The sequence below is a fragment of the Dasypus novemcinctus genome, chromosome 13 (assembly GCF_030445035.2).
Source record: "Dasypus novemcinctus isolate mDasNov1 chromosome 13, mDasNov1.1.hap2, whole genome shotgun sequence".
Lineage (NCBI taxonomy): Eukaryota > Metazoa > Chordata > Mammalia > Cingulata > Dasypodidae > Dasypus > Dasypus novemcinctus.
In genome coordinates, this window is record NC_080685.1 from 31,718,320 (window position 1) to 31,735,776 (window position 17,457).

A 17,457-nucleotide genomic window follows, 5' to 3' on the forward strand; every position below is an offset into this window, starting at 1 on the left:
ATCTGTGTCTCTTTTTGTTGCGTCATCTTGCTGAGTCAGCTCTCTGTGTGTGTGGTGCCACTCCTGGGCGGGCTGCACTTTTCACGTGGGGCAGCTCTTCTTGTGGGGTGCACTCCTTGCATGGGGGCATCCCTGCGTGGCATGGCACTCCTTTGCATGTGGCAGCACTGCACATGGACCAGCTCACCACGTGGGCCAGGAAACCCTGGGTATCGAACCCTGGATCTCCTATATGGTAGGCAGGTGTTCTATCAGTTGAGCTACATTCGCTTTCCCCCAGTACCTTTTTTTAAAAATATCCTATATGGGGGCAGGAGCCATAAAGCTGTTTGGAAACTCTGCACCTGGTATAGCTTGGCAACTTGGGCTCCTTTATACCTCCACTGAGGACAGTTGGCTGGGCTGCTTTGTTGGGGACCCTGAATGTCAGCAACTGTAGGTCTTTCCTCTTGGACATCTGGTCATTTTCCCCAGAGCAGACGCCTCTCGTCTATTCTGTTTGGAGGACATGGTCTGTCTCCAGTGTCCAGCAGCCGTGGGGGAAGAGGGCTGAGTGTGGGGAGGGACTCTAAGCATGTAATGTACCTACCTGTACTTAATCCCCCTCAACTCTGTCTGCTGCCCTCCATCCAGAAACCCTCTGTTTTACTCCAGAGAATAAATTTCCAGTCTTGGGCCAGAGTGTAGAAGGGTCAGTCACCCAGCTTCATGGAGCTGGGAAGGGAATCTGTATGCTCATTTAAACTTTTAAACAATCTTCCTTGTTCAGTCCCTGCTTTAACTCCACTTTCAGAGGTAACCCCACTCCCAGAGGCCACTCATTTGTGAACTTTTAGGAATTTTGCCTTGTAAATTAGGGTAGCTTTTGGCTTCTCCTAATGCTGACTTAAGATTTTCCTTTTCTCCCTCTCCACCAACTCATTTACCATTTTTGTTGATTTGCTTTCCAAAATGTGGCTGCTTTTGCCTCCTGTCCCATTCTCCCCATCTCTGTAGTTTATACTTTTAAGAAAACTCCCTTTGGAAGGAAGCAAGAGTGAGTGCATCCACTCATTCTAGTATCAAAATGAGAAGTAGACGTTAGTACCTCACTTTCCAGATGAGGAGCTTGAAACACAGAGGGGCGGGGTAGCTTTCTGAGGGCACAGCTTGAAGGTGGCAGAGCTGGGGCTGGCCCTGGCCCACACTTTTGAGAATGGAGGACAAGGCTCCTGACCAAAGACTGGCACACAGGTGTCCCAGAGCCACAGCACACGACTGCTGGCAGGGCCGCTGGAGAACAGCCGGTCCAACCCCCTCATTTTACGGGTGAGAAAAAGGAGGTCCAGAATGGAGAAGGGACTTTCCCACAGTCACGCAGCGAATTCACACAGAATTTTAATGAGCTCCTCTCCCTGCTACACCATCCCTTTCTGTCACCTCCTTCATGTAGCCAGCACCGACTGAGCACCAGGTCATGTACTAGGCATTAGGCTAGGCGACAGACATGAGTAAAACATGACCTTTGACTGCAAGGAGCCCCTACCCTGCTTCCTGCCAGCTGTCAGGCACCCCTGGTGAGGGCTTCGAGGAGGAGGAAAGTAACAACAGCTAACATTTATTGAGTACTCACTTCATGCCAAGGACTGTTCCAACTGCTTTTCATGTATTAAAGCATTTCGTCCTCACAGCAAGCTTTTGAGGAAGGTATTAGTAATATCCTTATTTCATAGTTGGAGAACCTGAGGCAGGCAGAGCTGGAATCCAAAGCCGGGCAGCTCTAGCGTCTGAGCATTTAAACGCCATTCTGAGATGAGGACCGCATAAGCCATGAGGGAGGGGGACAAAGGAGGCCAGCCGAGGGGGAGGGACAGGGGGAGAGGAGGGTCAGGAGGTGAGCGGCAGGGAAGGGAAGGGCTGCCCTGACCTGCCTCCTTGCCCTCTTCAGTGCTCCGTGGGCCCTTCCTCTGATAAAGCCTTGACCTTCATGATGGACCATTTCCTGATGGATGAGCAGGTGGTGGGGACACCCCTGCTGGTGAAGTCTGGCGTGGAGTACACGCGGCTTGCGGTAGAGACAGCCCGGGACCTTGATGGGCACAGCCACCTGGTCATGTACCTGGGCACCAGTGAGTAAAGGGCCCTCAGGCATCCTTCAGCAGACTAGAGCAGGGCTGGGGAGGAGAGCCTTTGAGTGCATGCATTTGCTCATTCATTCATTCATTCAACAAATGCTGCCCGAACACCTACGTGTGCACCGTGCTAGGCTCTGAAAACGCAGCAGAGAGCAAAACGGCCCAGTCCCTGTCCTTTCTGAGCTTTCAGCCTGGTGGGTGGAGACAGACAGCGACACCTTTGGTGGCTGTAGCAAGAGCTGCTTGTCTTACTGGGGGAAGCTGTGTTAGAGGGCTGAAAGGTGAGTGGGTGGAGGGGAATGGAAACAGTGAGTGTAGAGATCACTCCTTCAGGAACTTGGCTGCGGAGGGGAAGAGAGGAATGGCCGGTTCCTGGAGGGGGGAGTGGGTCCAGCATGGGCTCTCCCCTTAAAGACAGGAAAGATCACAAAGATCCAGGAGAGAGGGAGATGGTGAAGAGGTGGGCAAGAGAGGGAGTAATTAGCAGGGAAAGTTGCTGTGGGAGCAGGAGGCAGGAGCCCAGGGCCCGGGGGAGGGCCTGGCCTTGGGGCAGGAGAGCTAGGGAGTGGCAGCTGAGGGGACCTGCGGCGAAGGCTCTGGTGTTCCCTCTGAAGTAGGACACAAGGTCATAAGCTGGGAGTGAGGAGTGCAAGAGGTGGGAGGTTTAGGAGACAGGGGCAGATTCAAGTAGCCATTGTGAGGAAGGGAGAGGGACTCAGCAGGGGAGTGAGGAAAGACGGCCAGGCGGATGGAGGGCCTGGCTGAGGCGAAGGGCCGGGAGCGCTGGTGGAAGGAACCCGGCAGGCTCCTCCGTCCCTCCAGGACATGTTGTCATGTTTGTCGAGTAGCTGCTCTTTACTAGGCGCTGTATCAGCTCAGCATATTGGGTATATGGTAGCGGACGAAAGAGACAAAAACCTCAGTCCTTGTGGAGTTGGGGAAGACAGACGATAAACTTCCAGAAAGGATACATTACCTAGTACATGACGAGCTTAGAAAGTTAGTAGAGCCGGTGAAGACCAGAGCGCCAGGTGGGGCAGCTGCAGTTTTGAAAAGGGGGGTCACTCAAAAGGTGCCTTCCACGCAGGTGAGGGAAGCAGGGGATGGGCTTTTCTGCAGAAGCGCTCAGCTGCCCACTGCCCCACGTCTGTGGAGGATGTGGACAGCCGGGGTGCTCCAGGGGTGGGGTTTGTCAGGCAGCTGCAGAGGAAGGACAGAGGGGCAAGGGATTTTAGGCCATTTGCAAGAGAACGCCATCTCCACGGCATCGAGGGCGGCGGCCAGGCCATTTTGTAAGTAGTGCACACTACACTTCAGAAATAACTTTCTGACAGCTGGGGGCAGGGACGGGGAGGAAGAGCGGGGTCTGTGGGTGCGATGAGGAGGTCGCAGCTCTCTCCACCGCCCCCAGCCACAGGGGTCCTGCACAAGGCTGTGGTGAGTAAGAATGGCAGCGCCCGTCTGCTGGAGGAGATCCAGCTGTTCCCTGACCCGGAACCTGTTCGCAACCTGCAGCTGGCTCCTCACCAGGTGGGAAGGCACCTGACGCCCGGGCCACCTGGCGGTGGGGCAGGGCCTGGGGGCGGGTTGGGCTGGCCCCCTGGACCCGGGCCAGGGAGCCAGCACTTGGCTGCGTGGAGCTGGGGGAGCCTGACTCTCCACCCGTCTTCCAGGGAGCCGTGTTTGCAGGCTTCTCAGGAGGTGTCTGCAGGGTGCCCCGAGCCAACTGCAGCGTCTATGAGAGCTGCGTGGACTGCGTCCTTGCCCGAGACCCCCACTGTGTCTGGGACTCCGAGTCCCAAACCTGCTGCCTCCTGTCCGCCCCCATCCAGTGAGTGCCAGTCCTGGACAGTGGCCGTGGATGGCCCAAGGGACCCTTCTTACCCAGCTTCTGCCTCTGTCCTCCTCTGTCCGGGGGCTACAGACACTTTCTCCCCAAGAGCCTGCCCCTCCTGCGGGGGGTTCCTCCAGGGATGCAGTTTGGCCAGGCAGTTTTAAGCTGCACCTGCTGTCCTGGCTTTCTTCCCCTCTCCTCTCCATACTCCCTTGTCTTCCCCCACCCACCCTCTTCCCCAATGCACTTCCCTCCCTTCCTGCCCTTTCTCCCTTGTTTGTCTGTGTCAAGGCATGCTTTTGCTTCCCCTGTCCCCTCAGGAACTCCTGGAAGCAGGACATGGAGCGAGGGAACCCAGGGTTGGCATGTGCCAACGGCCCCATAGGCAGGAGCCTCCAGCCTCAGAGCCGCCCCCAAATCAGTGAGTGGGGGTCTAGAGGAGACACAGGGGCTCTGGGGGATTCGGGGCGGATGTGGGTATCCCTGCCTCAATTTCCTCCCAGCCTCTTCCCACACCAAGAGCCGCCTGGCTAGAGATCTGAGCACCAGAGGCGAGTGGGTCTGGGTCCTGGCTGCAGGGAAGAGGGATAGGAGTTCTCGGCTGCGGGCCAAGCTGAGATTCAGGATGGAGTTCAGGAAGTTGGTTTTGCTGTTCGAGTTGGAGTTAATGGGGAGGAGGGATAGGATTGGAGGTTCATTACTGGAAGTGGGGTTGGGGGTCAGAGTTGAGTGTGGCCATTGATACAGAACTTGGGATAGTGATGGAGATGAGAGTTGGGGTCCAAATGTAGTGTAGCAAGCCTCCCTCCTCCCTTCCTCCTTCCGCCATCCCTTCTCCCTTTCGCCCCTTTCTTTCTCCTACAGTTAAAGAAGTCCTGGCTGTCCCCAACTCCATCCTGGAGCTTCCCTGCCCCCACCTCTCGGCCCTGGCCTCTTACCGCTGGAGTCACGGGGCAGCAGCCTCGGTCCCTGGCGCCTCTTCTACGGTCTACAATGGCTCGCTCCTGCTGCTCCTGCGGGAGGGGGTGGGGGGCCTCTACCAGTGCTGGGCCACCGAGAACGGCTTCTCATACCCTGTGGTCTCCTACTGGGTGGACAGCCAGGACCAGCCCCTGGCCTTGGACCCTGAACTGGAGGGCATCCCCCGGGAGCGCGTGCAGGCCCCACTGACCAGGGTGGGTGGAGGGGCCGCCCTGGCCGCCCAGCGGTCCTACTGGCCCCACTTCCTCACCGTCACCGTGCTCCTGGCTTTCGTGCTCTCGGGGGCCCTCATCCTCCTCCTCGCCTCCCCCCTGGGGGCGCTCCGAGCCCGGGGCAAGGTGCAGGGCTGTGGGACCCTGGTGCCCGGGGAGAAGGCCCCGCTGAGCAGGGAGCAGCCCCTCAAGCCCCCCAAGGAACTCAGGGCCCCGGCCAGTGACGTGGACGCCGACAGCAGCCCCCTGGGCTCTGAGGTGGCGTAAACTCCGCGGCCCACGCTGGCTGGGGGGCCCTGGAGGAGCGCAGCCCCGGCAGGGGGAGAGGAGCACAAAGGAGCGCCTTCGTCCCACGCCAGGAGCTCATCTTGCCACTCTGTACTGCCGACAGCATGCGGCAGGCCCAGGCCTGGACCCAGGCCGTCCTGGGAGGACCTGGGGAGCATCCCTCAGGCCTGGCCATCCAGGGACCTCCAGAAACATCTTGCTCCGGGAGGCCCTGAAAAGCCTGACTGTCCCAGGGCCCTGCAGGAATGAACACCAACCATCTCAGCAACCAGCGGATAATGCACCGCTCCTGGAGACCCCACTCTGAAAGCAGCTGCCACCTTGGACTCCAACAAGCCCCTCTCCCAGGGGTCCCCAGGGGTCCCCAGGGCTTTGTAGGGAGCTGCTCCTTCCTGCTCCCCTTACCAACCATGCACTGCTGATTCCCAGGAAGTCTTTCTTGAAGTCTGACCACATTCCTTCTTGCTTTGGGCGGGGCAGATTTTGACCCCTTCCACCCTGGCTAGAATGACAGGGGCAATCTGAGCCTTGTTCACCCCTCTTCCCTGGCTGACCCCTTGACCCCTCCACTCCCTTTTCCTTTGTTACGGGATTCAGAAAACTGCTTGTCACAGACAGTTTATTTTTTATTAAAAGACAAAGCTTATGACTTGTGCTGTTTTTGTTGGAGCAGGGTGCTCTGGCAGAGAACTGCCGGGAGTGCGGGCAGCAGGCAGCCCAGCAGCCCAGGAGGGAGGAGGGCGAGGGCTGCGGAGCCGCCTCTTCTGCCTTGCCAGCGCCTGGCCCAGAACCAGCCCCACAGCCCTTTCCTCCCCTCCAGGCGCTGCTAGAGAGAGCCTCCAGCTCTGCCTCCTGGAACAACGCAGATCCCTACTGGCCCGTCTTGGCTGGCCAGGCCACTCCTCGTCCGTCACCAGCTGCCCTGCGGCCTCACAGTTGCCGCCCCCAGCTTTCCTACACGTTCCGAGAACCCCCTCGCCACCGCGACTGTTGGCTTCGATTCTTGGTTGTGAATTGAATTTACAGAAAGACCACACCGCCACCCCCATCCCGACACATCCTTCCCACTGTCTGACAAATGCTCTGTCACAGCGCCACACCCCCTCCCCTCACGAAGGAACATGTCCCTCCTCCCACCAGGGCTAACCACTGCGTTTGCCCCCTCCTCTTCTGGCACCACTAGGAATTTGTTCTGTAAGGGCACTGGCCCCCAGCAGCGCTCCTCTTCACTTTATCTCCCCTCTCCCCTCGTCCCTTCTCTTCCACCGCAGGTGTGTGCAGGTGTTCTCTGTACAGAGAAGACAAAACAACATCCTTCCCACCATCCCATCCTCTCAGTCCACCCCCTCCGTTTGCTTGCTCTCTCCTTCCTATAACCAGACAGGGTCCACACTGGCTGCCTCCTCAGTGTCGCCCGCACTCTCTTTTACTCTTTGTGGTCTGGCCTCTTGCCTTTCCTGTCTGCTCAAGTTACTCTTGCCAAGATTACCCATGACCCCCTAACCGCCAATTTGTGTTGGTTTTTTAAGAAGGGACTGGGTATTGAACCCAGGACCTCATACATGGTAAGCAGGTGCTCAACCATTTGGACTACATCTGCTCCCCTTAACTGCCAAATTTGACCTTGACTTCTCTGCAGCCTTCACACTTGGCAGCCTCACTCTCTCACTCTTCTCTCCTATTGGAGCTTTTTTTTTTTAAGATTTTATTTATTTATTTCTCCCCCCCTCCCTCCATTGTCTGTTCCCTGTGTCCATTCATTGTATGTTCTTCTGTGTCTTGTATTCTCATTAGGTGGTTCCAGGAATCGATCCTGGGGCCTTCCAGAGTGCGAGAAAGGTTATCATTCTCTTGCACCACCTCAGCTCCCTGGTATGCTAAGACTCTTATTGTCTTTCCTCTGTGTCTCTTTTGTTGTTATTGTTGTTGCCTCATCTTGCTGCATTAGTTCTCCTCCTTGTCCGGCACTCGCGGGTGGGGTGGCTCGTGCATGGGGTGGCACCCCTGCGTGTGGCAGCACTCCTGTACAGAGGTCGGCCAGCTTGCCATGTGGGTCAGCTTGCCTTCACCAGGAGGCCCTCGGTATCAAACCCTGGACCTCCTATATGATAGACATGAGTCCAACTGCTTGAGCCACATCCATTTCCCTACAGCTTTTTTCTTGCAGTTACTTGACTTGGTTACTTTTTTCTCCCCTGCTGGCCCCTTTGTTCCTCCCCCTCCCTAATGCGCATGTCCCTCAAGACCCAGCTTTGGCCATTCCCAGCACTTTTTCCAGACCCCTCTCCTATGGCTTCCTGATGACTTCTATCTAGGTCAAGGGCTATGGGGCAGCCTGGGGCTGAGGAAAGGACACGGGACCAGGATCGGGTGCCTGGGGCCTGCATCTCTGTTGATAGACTTGGACAGCCCTGCCCAGTTTCTACCTCAATTTCTCCACCTGTCCGCTGACGGGAATGGATGGGAAGCTCTTCTCACTTTAAAGCACTATGACTCCCTCACTGCCAGCTTTCTTCTGTGCTCCTGGCCAGTAAAGGACAAGCCTCCTGGACATCTTCCCCCAGGTGAACCAAAGGCTCCTACAGCACACCCCTTTCTCTCCAACCTTTCTCTGCCTCCCCCCACATCACTCTGAAATGCCCTCTCTCCTCGTCTCCCTCTCAGGTACACTTCACAGGGTCGCCTTCCTAGCCTGTCCCAGTCCTCGCTGATTATTCTCCCCTAAAATTTTCCCAGCACTCTCAATCTATCACTCATGCAGTGCTGAGACTCACCACAAGAATATAAGTCACAGGATGGGATGGCACATGTGGTTAACGTGTTCTGGACTATCAACACCCTAAGGAGAGGACCTATCTCACACCATCTTAGTATCCTACAGCCCAAGACCCTGTGCTGTAGGGAAGGGAAGTCCCTGGGAAATGCTTGCCATTTGTGAGGTCAAAACCTCGTCAGCTTTTGTCATTGGTGGTGTATTCGTTAGCGAAAGGGGTGCTGATGCAAAGTACCAGAAATCGGTTGACTTTTATAAAGGGGTATTTATCTGCGGTAGAAGCTTACAGTTACCAGGCCATAAAGCACAAGTTACTTCCCTCACCAAAATCTATCGCCACGTTTTGGAGCAAGATGGCCGACCATCTCGCAAGGGGGTTCAGCCTTCTCCCTCCTAAGGCTCTGTGGTCCCAGCTTCTTCCAGTCTCAGCTGAAGGCTGGGATAAGTCTTGTCTGTCCCAGGGCTAGTTTCTCTCTGGGCTCAGCTGCTCTGCTCTCTCCACAAGGCCAGCTGTAAACTATCAGGCAAACGGCTCTTCTCTCTTCCTGGGACATCTGCCCTGTCTAATGGAACCTTCTCTCTTTTCCCACATATCTGCTTCTCTGTGTTTATTCCCTGGGACTCCAGCATCAAAAAATTCCAACTGGAGGCAGGTTTGGCTTGTCTCCAGTGTGGGGCTCACATGGCAGTGCCCCGCAGCCCAGCTTAAATGTGCAGTCCTGCTGCGGGCAGCTGGGTCAGGCGCTCACTGGGCACCGCGTGTCTGGAAAGCGCTGAAGTGCCCTGGAAAAGGCAGGACAGCTCGCTCAGCCCACAGCCGGTGCTAGGCTGGGGAGCCACGGACGCTAAGGAGCGCCTGGGCCACGACAGCGGTGGCCCTGGGTGCAGAGGTGGAGCAACCCAATTACGCTGAAGATGACAGCCTGGGGCTGGCTGGCCCGGCTTCTGGTTGCCCCAATGGGAATTGCCTGGCTCCTCGGAGCCAGGATCTACATTGTGGAGCATGCACGACTCTGGACCTGGAGTGGCAAATTGCCCAGGCAGAAAAAGACCATTCAGATGGGATCTTTCTGGGTCAATCCAGATGGCAGCCAGTCAGTGGTGGAGGTGCCTGATGCCCGCTCAGAGACCCACCTCACAGAGCTGCTAGAAGAGGTGTGTGACTGGATGAGGGAGTACGGGGAACAGGTCGACCCTTCCACCCACCGCAAGAACTATGTCCATGTAGTGGGCCAGGGCGGAGAATCCAGTGAGCTGGACCTACGGGGCATCTGAATTGATTCAGACATCAGTGGCAGCCTCAAGTTTGCGTGTGAGAGCATGATGGAAGAATATGAGGATGAACTCATGGAATTCTTTTCCCAAGAAGCTGACACGTTGAAGACAAACTTTAGTAAGCGAAGAGATCCATGTGCCCATGCCCTGCACATATCTCATGACGAGCTGTCAACCAGAAGAGCGGCCCAGACCAGCTGGCTGGATGGCACACCCCCGGGGAAGAGGGTGGCAATGCCTCTTATATTATGTTTTTACTGAAATGAACTGAAAAAATATGAAACCAAAAGTAAAAAACAAAAAACTCCAACTAACTCCTCTGCCTTGTCGTTTTTCTCTGTTGAGAATGTCCTATTGAAGTAGCCCAATCAAAGCCCTAATCAGAATATAATCAAGTAAAAGTGAAACCTCTGAAGATAATGCAATCTAATACATCCAGAGGAACAGACCAGTTTACAAACATAATCCAATATCTATTTTGGGAAATTGCAAACCAAACTGCTACAGGTGGCAGTACCTTCTTGAAACATAGTTCCTCGATGTTCCGTTTCATGCTCTTACTTACCTTCCTAGTCTCCACTTCTCCGGTCACTTCTTCTCGGTCTGCTTCACACCCTCCTCTTCTTTTCTCTCCCTTTAAAGGTCTCCCTCGGACAGTCTCCCCCATGCCTGTTATTTCCTCTCGCACCTCTTTACCAAGGATGCCCATTCATTCATGTAGCCAACGTGCACTTGACACCTCTGTGGTTCTAAGCATCTGACCTCGGCGTCTGGGGAACCGCTTCCTGCCTCACAGGGCTGGCGATCCAGCAGTGGGGATGAAATGAGCAACAACCAGAGCCATGGTAGGGGCGGGGGCTAGTGCATTTGCTAGCTCAGTGTATTTGCTAGCTCAGGCTTCCTGCCTCCCTAGCTAGCACTGGTTACCTCCGCCAGGACATCGCTAACGCAACCTGCCCCAAACTGAATTTACCACCCCCGCCACACCTGCTCCCTGTTCGGGGTTCCGCCTGCTGCTTAATCACACGGCAATGCAGAAGCTTGGGACTCATCCACATTTTCTCCCTTCACTCCCTCCACATTTAGTGGGCCCCCAAGTCCCCCACTGGGCCCACACCACCTCACTTGCATAACCACAGTCTCTACTGCCTCCTCCTCCCATCCCTACGTCAGAATCAAGGGGAGCTTTGTAAATAACAATAATATTAACAGTAATAATAACTAAGTATCTTTTAAAAAATCTGCTTTATGTCGATGGAACAAAACAGTCTTTTCAACAAATGGTGCCGGGGCAACTGGGTGTCTATAACCAAAAGAATGAAAGGGGACCTCTATCTCACTCCCTGTACAAGAATCAACTCAAAATAGATCAAAGACCTAAATATAAAAGCCAGGACGATAGAACTACTAGAAGAAAATGTAGGGAAACATTTTAAAGACCTTGTGGTAGGTGGTGGTTTCTTGGACCTTACACCCAAAACACAAGCAACAAAAGAAAAAATAAATAAATGGGACCTCCTCAAAATTAAACACTTTTGCCCCGCCCAGGATTTTGTGAAAAGGGTAAAAAGACAGTCCACTCAATGGCAGAAAATATTTGGAAATCACATGTCAGAGAAAGGTTTAATATCCAGGATATATAAAGAGATGTTACAACTCAACAATAAAAAGACAAAAGACCCAATTAAAAAATGGGCAAAAGACTGGAATAGACTTTTGTCCAAAGAAGAAATACAAATGGCAAAAAAAACACATAAAGAAATGCTCAACATCACTCATGATTAGGGAAATGCAAATCAAAACTACAATGAGATATCATTTCACACCTATAAGAATGGCCAGTATTATAAAGACAGAACTACAAGTGTGGGAGAGGATGTGGAGAAATAGGAACACTTATTCACTGTTGGTGGGAATGCAGAATGGTACAGCCACTGTGGAGGGCTGTTTGGCAGTTCCTAAGAAGTTGAAAAAGACTTGCCACGTGACCCTGCAATACCATTACTAGGAATATACCCAGAAGAACTGAGAGCAGTGACACAAATAGACATCTGCACACTGATGTTCATAGTGACGTTATTTACGATTGCCAAAAGTTGGAAACAACCTAAGTGTCCATCAGCAGATGAACAAACTGTGGTCTATTCACATGGTGGAATATTATGCAGCTTAAGAAGAGATGAAGTCATGAAACATATGACAACATGGATGAACCTGGAGGACATTATGTTGAGTGAAGCAAGCCAGACACAAAAGGGTAAACACTGTATGACTGTGTTACTATGAACCAAATATATTGTATAACATATTGTATATTCAAAAAAAATTTATATGTATCCAGTACTTTTAAATGAGAATGTATGTTTTTATTCAACTATGTTTCCTTTTGAGTTTTTAACTATTTATATTTTCAATTATTAAATGTACAAAATAAAGTTTAAAAAAAAATCCTGCTTCAAACTCTAAATTCAGAATAAAAACCCAAAACCCCTTGGTGTGCTTTGCCTCCAACTCCTCCATACATACTACTTGCAGTTCCCGAACCCTCTAGGCAGTTTCACAGAAACCTTAATTGAGTGCCTCACACTGCTCTAGGCTGTTTTAGTTTCCCGGCTGCTAAAACAAATACTGTATAATGTGTTGGCTTAAACAGTGGGGATTTATTGGTTCACAGTTTTGAGGCCAAAAGAAGTCAAAATCGAGGCGTCAGGCAGCGGATGTGGCTCAAGTGGTTGAGTGCCTGCTTCCCACACGGGTCCCGGGTTCAGTTCCCGGTGCCTCCTAAAAAAAAAAAACAACCACCACCACAACAAACAACAAGAAAAACAAATGAAAAGACCACCTCAAGAGAGCTGATGGCTCAGTGGTTGAGTGCCAGCTTCCCACATATGAGGTCCTGGGTTCAATATCTAGCCCCTGGTACCTCAAAAAAAACCAAAACCAAAATCAAAACAAAATCGAGGTGTCAGCGAGACAATTCTTTCTCCCTGAAGACTGTGGCATTTTAGGGCTGGCTGATCTTGGCTTTTCTGTCCCGTGGCAGTGCACATGGCAGCGTTTTCTCCTCTCTCTTCTGGATTCTACTGACTTCCAGCTTCTCGCTGTTTGTGGCTTCTCTCCAGAAATCTGGACTAAAGCCCAGCCTGATTCAGTGGCGCCACACCTTGACTGGAATAACATCTTGAAGAGATCTTCTTTCAATGGGTCCACACTCACCAGAATGTGGCCGAAGACCAAGAACAAGTCCTCGCTGGGGTACCCAAGGCCTTGATACAGAGATGAACAGACGTGGTCCCCGCCTTAAGGAACTAACAATGAGAATCCTTCGGGCAGGCTATTTTCTCTGACTAGATCATCCTCTCTGGGTATTCTCCAAGCTCCCAGAGTTAGGGCTCTATACATATCTCATTAAAGCTCTTTTCACGTAGTGCTGCTTTTTTTTATTTAGGAAGTACCTGGAATGGAACCCAGGACCTTGTACGTGGAAGGCAGGCATTCAACCACTGAACTACATCTGCTCCTCTGCTCCTTCTTCATTGTGTTTCCATGTATCTGACATATGGTAAGCACTCTCTAAAAGCCAAAATTCATTCTTTTATTCAACAGTGCCAGGCACTGTTAGGTGCTGAGGACAACGTGAACAAAATAGACAAAATTCTTGCCTTCATGAAGCTTACATTCTAGCATGGGAGACAGATAAACATGGGAAGCAAGTGCTCAACCACTAAACTACATCTGCTCCCCAGTGAGAGCTGGGATTGTTGTTGTTGTTTTTTAGGAGGTACCAGGGATCAAAACCAGGGACCTCGTACGTGGGAAGTAGGTGCTCAGCCACTTGAGCTACATCCACTTCCCTACAATTTTAAATATGGGAGTCATGGTGTCGCTTGCTGATAAGAAGTTTAAACAGTGGCTTGAGGTAAATGAGAGTATGAGTTGTGTATCTTTTTTTTTTTTTTTTTTTTTTTTTTAAAGATTTATTTATTTTTATTTAATTCCCCCCCCTCCCCTGGTTGTCTGTTCTTGGTGTCTATTTGCTGCATCTTGTTTCTTTGTCCACTTCTGTTGTCGTCAGCGGCACGGGAAGTGTGGGCGGCGCCATTCCTCGGCAGGCTGCTCTTTCTTTTCACGCTGGGCAGCTTTCCTCACGGGCGCACTCCTTGCGCGTGGGGCTCCCCCACGCGGGGGACACCCTTGCGTGGCACGGCACTCCTTGCGCGCATCAGCACTGCGCATGGCCAGCTCCACACGGGTCAAGGAGGCCCGGGGTTTGAACCGCGGACCTCCCATGTGGTAGACGGACGCCCTAACCACTGGGCCAAAGTCCGTTTCCCAGAGTTGTGTATCTTGAGGGAAGAGTTTCTGGGTACAAGCAGCAGTCAATGTAAAGGCCCTGAGGCAGGAATGAGACCAGTAGATGAGATGAAAGAGTGCATGGAGACACTTAAAAAAAAAAAAGCAAGAAAGTGTGCATTGAAGCTTTGGTGGACCACACAAAATAGGGTTCTTAAAGCTAATCCATTCCTGTGCATGTATGTTGTGGGAAACTGGCTTACCTGCTCCTTATTGTAAATGTTACACCTGCTCGATTGTAGATGTTGCAGTGGTTAGATATTGCAGTTGTTCCCTATTATTGTAAATGATGTTGTAGTTCTAATAGCAAACAGCTGCTTAGCAGTTTCCAATAAGTACGAGGTGGAAACTAGGGTCAAGGCTCTCAGTTCCAGAAGCTGTGAGTCCCCTGGCCCCATCTTTACCTCCTCTCTTGTGTCTCTCTCTGTCCCTTTATTTTGTAAAGTTCTGTGTTGCCTTCCCTTTGAGCCAACCTATTGTGAGCTGATTGCAGCAACTGGTGCCCAACATGGGACACAAAAGGAAGAAGGCTCACAGCACATGTAAACCTACATGTAAATTGTAGGTGGAATCATTTGATTAAAGTAATTCAGGGAAGCAGATGTGGCTCAACTGATAAGCGTGTCCATCTACCATATGGAGGGTCCAGGGTTCAATCCCCAGGGCCTCCTGACCAGTGTGGCGAGCTGGCCCACACGCAGTGCAGCTGCCGCACACAAGGAGCGCCATGCCACGCAGGGGCATCCTCATGTAGGAGTCTCCCACATGCAAGGAGTGCACCCCGCAAGGAAAGCTGCCCTGCGGGAAAAAAATGCAGCCCGCCCAGGAGTGGTGCCGCACACATGGAGAGCTGATGCAGCAAGATGATGCAACAAAAAAGAGATGCAGTTTCCCAGTGCCACAGGATAATGCAAGTGGATGTAGAAGAACACACAGTGAATGGACACAGCAGAGAATAGGGGAAGGGGAGAGGAATAAATAAATCTTTAAAAAAATAAAAAATAAAAAGTAAAGTACTTCAGTTAAGGGCCTTTGATTTGATTGCATGAGCCAGGGTAGATCTTAGTGCTCTTACTGGAGTCCTTCATAAATGGAGGAATAAACAGCTGCAGAGACAGACAGGAACACAGAAGCTGAGAAAAGACTACTTTAACCAGAAGCTGAAAGCAACGAGTCCAGGGAGGAGAGGGCACCATGAGCCTGATCACCCACAGCTGCAGCTCAGGGAGAAAGGATCTCCTGAAGATGCCTTACTTGGACACTTTTATGGACACTTTCATGGCTTCAGAACTGTAAGCTTTTAACTCATGTGTCCCCATTGTAAAAGCCAGTCCATTTCTGGTATATTGCTCCCAGCAGCTTTTAGCAACTAAAACAGGGGCAGATCCTGTAGGACCACGTAGGCCATTGTAAGAGTACTGGAGAATTTTGAACAAAGAAGGGACATGATCTCACTTTCAGTTTAAAGGAATCACTCTGGCTGTTTGTGAGACCAGTGAGGAAGCTACTTAAATAATCCGGAGAAGTAGAACCAGTAGGAAACTATACACATACACACCACTCACACACACGTTTTTTTTTCCTCATTCAAGAAATTGGTTACATGATAGTGGAATCTTTTTTTCTTCTCCTTCTAAACCAGGAGTTCTTAACCTTTTTTGTTCCATGGACCCCTTTGCCAGTTAGGTGAAAACCATGCACCCCTTCTCAGAATGTAGCAGCAGATAGTTTTATGACACTCAATATCGGAGGTCAGAGAAAATAAAAAGTTGATTTTTTTCAATTCAAGTTATGGACCCCCTGAAATCTTTCCACAGACCTCTGGTTAAGAACCCCTGTTCTAAAGAGTGGCAGCAAAAAGGATTTTTTTAACGTTTATTTTTATTTTATTATTTGAGATTTATTTTATTTATTTCTCTCCTCTTGCCCCCCATTGTTTGCTCTCTGTGTCCATTCGCTGTGTGTTGTTCTGTGTTCGCTTTCCTTCTTGTCATGCGGCACCAGGAAACTGTGTTACTTTTTTTTTTTTCTTTTTAGATTTATTTATTTATTTTTAATTCCGCCCCCCCCCCCCCCCCCCCCCCGGTTGTCTGTTCTCTGTGTCTATTTGCTGCGTCTTGTTTCTTTGTCCGCTTCTGTTGTCGTCAGTGGCACGGGGAAGTGTGGGCGGCGCCATTCCTGGGCAGGCTGCACTTTCCTTCGTGCTGGGCAGCTCTCCCTCGGGACACACTCCTTGCGCGTGGGGCTCCCCTACGCGGGAGTGTGTCACTTTTTTTGTTGCGTCATCTTGCTACGTCAGCTCTCCATGTGTGTGGCGCCACTCCCAGGCAGGTTGCGCTTTTTTTTTGCACAGGGCAGCTCTCCTTGCAGGGCACAGTCCTTGAGCATGGGGCTCCCCTACACAGGGGAGACCCCTGCATGGCACGGTACTCCTTGCACGTGGCAGCACTGTGAGTGGGCCAGCTCACCACAAGGGTCAGGAGGCCTTTGGTATCAAACCCTGGACCTTCTATATGGTAGGCAGATGCTCTATCAATTGAGCCACAACCGTTTCCCTTTTAATGTTTATTGTGGTAACATATACACCATATAAAATTTCCCATTTTAACCACTTTAAAATGTACAGTTCAGTGGTGTTACTTACATTCACAATATAGTCCCGCCATATAATTCTATATGCATTAAGTATTAACTCCCCACTCCCTACCTCCATCCCTGCCTGATGCTGCTATCTTGAGTCAGAATTTCTTCTTCCTCTGGTACATTTCAGTTTTGCTCTTAAGGCATTTCATCTGATTGGATGAGGCCCACCCACATTATCAGGGTAATCTCCTTTACTTAAAGTCAGCTGATTGTAGATGTCAACCAATAGTGCCTTTGGTGGTGATCAAAACTATAGAGGCTATGGTGGATATGATCATACTGGGTATAACTATGAGAACCAGGGGTAAGGACAGGGAAATGCAGACTACAGCGGCCAACAGAACACATATAGGAAGGCATCTCAAGGGGGTGGCAATCACCAAAACAATTACCAGCCATAATAAAGGAGGACATTGGAGAAAAGAGGAGGAAACGCTAAAGCAACCCATCTTACAGAACAATGTTGAAGATTGAGCTTCCGTTGACCTAACATGATTATTTTGTAAAAGACTTTCTGGTGTACAAGACACAATGGTGTCCAAATGTATATAGCTGCCAATTAGTTTTCTTTGTTTTTTTTTAAGTGTAAATAATAATAATATAGAAATTAATTATAACACAATTCTAATTTTTATATTACAGCTCTAACTGTTGGACATAATAATCTCTAAGAATGAAATAATTATTGGTTTAGTTATTTAATTTCCATTTAGGCCATAATTCTTTCTGGATAATCAAATTCCTATTTGGGAATTCTTCACATGTTATTGGAATGAATTACAGCAGATAACAATATGCCAAGTTATAATTTTATGAGGCAGAAAAACTCAAAATCTTTTTCAACAATAGTCATTCTAAATCATTATTTTTTTTTGAATAATTCATTTTTCTGTAACCCTTTCTTATGCATAGTCATTAATTAAAATAATCCATCTGGATCAATAAAGATTAATTTTATTCAAGTTCTATAATTCTAGCTTCTTT

General features: G+C 50.6%; 1 protein-coding gene and 1 pseudogene across 6 annotated transcripts in view; both read left to right on the forward strand.

Annotated features, from left to right (window-relative positions):
* SEMA4A (semaphorin 4A) overlaps nucleotides 1–6,075 on the forward strand; it is a 31,515-nt gene extending 25,440 nt beyond the window's left edge. For all 6 annotated transcript variants that reach the window (XM_071207476.1, XM_058309872.2, XM_058309874.1 and 3 more), the window contains 5 exons: nucleotides 1,928–2,108; nucleotides 3,526–3,644; nucleotides 3,788–3,945; nucleotides 4,269–4,369; nucleotides 4,813–6,075. In XM_071207476.1, coding sequence (XP_071063577.1) covers nucleotides 1,928–2,108; nucleotides 3,526–3,644; nucleotides 3,788–3,945; nucleotides 4,269–4,369; nucleotides 4,813–5,408 — 1,155 coding nt within the window. In that variant the 3' untranslated portion in view covers nucleotides 5,409–6,075. The remainder of the gene's footprint in view (nucleotides 1–1,927; nucleotides 2,109–3,525; nucleotides 3,645–3,787; nucleotides 3,946–4,268; nucleotides 4,370–4,812) is intronic.
* A 3,042-nt stretch (nucleotides 6,076–9,117) lies between these two features.
* LOC101411643 (protein canopy homolog 2 pseudogene) lies at nucleotides 9,118–9,780 on the forward strand (annotated as a pseudogene).
* Nucleotides 9,781–17,457: the final 7,677 nt, after the last annotated feature.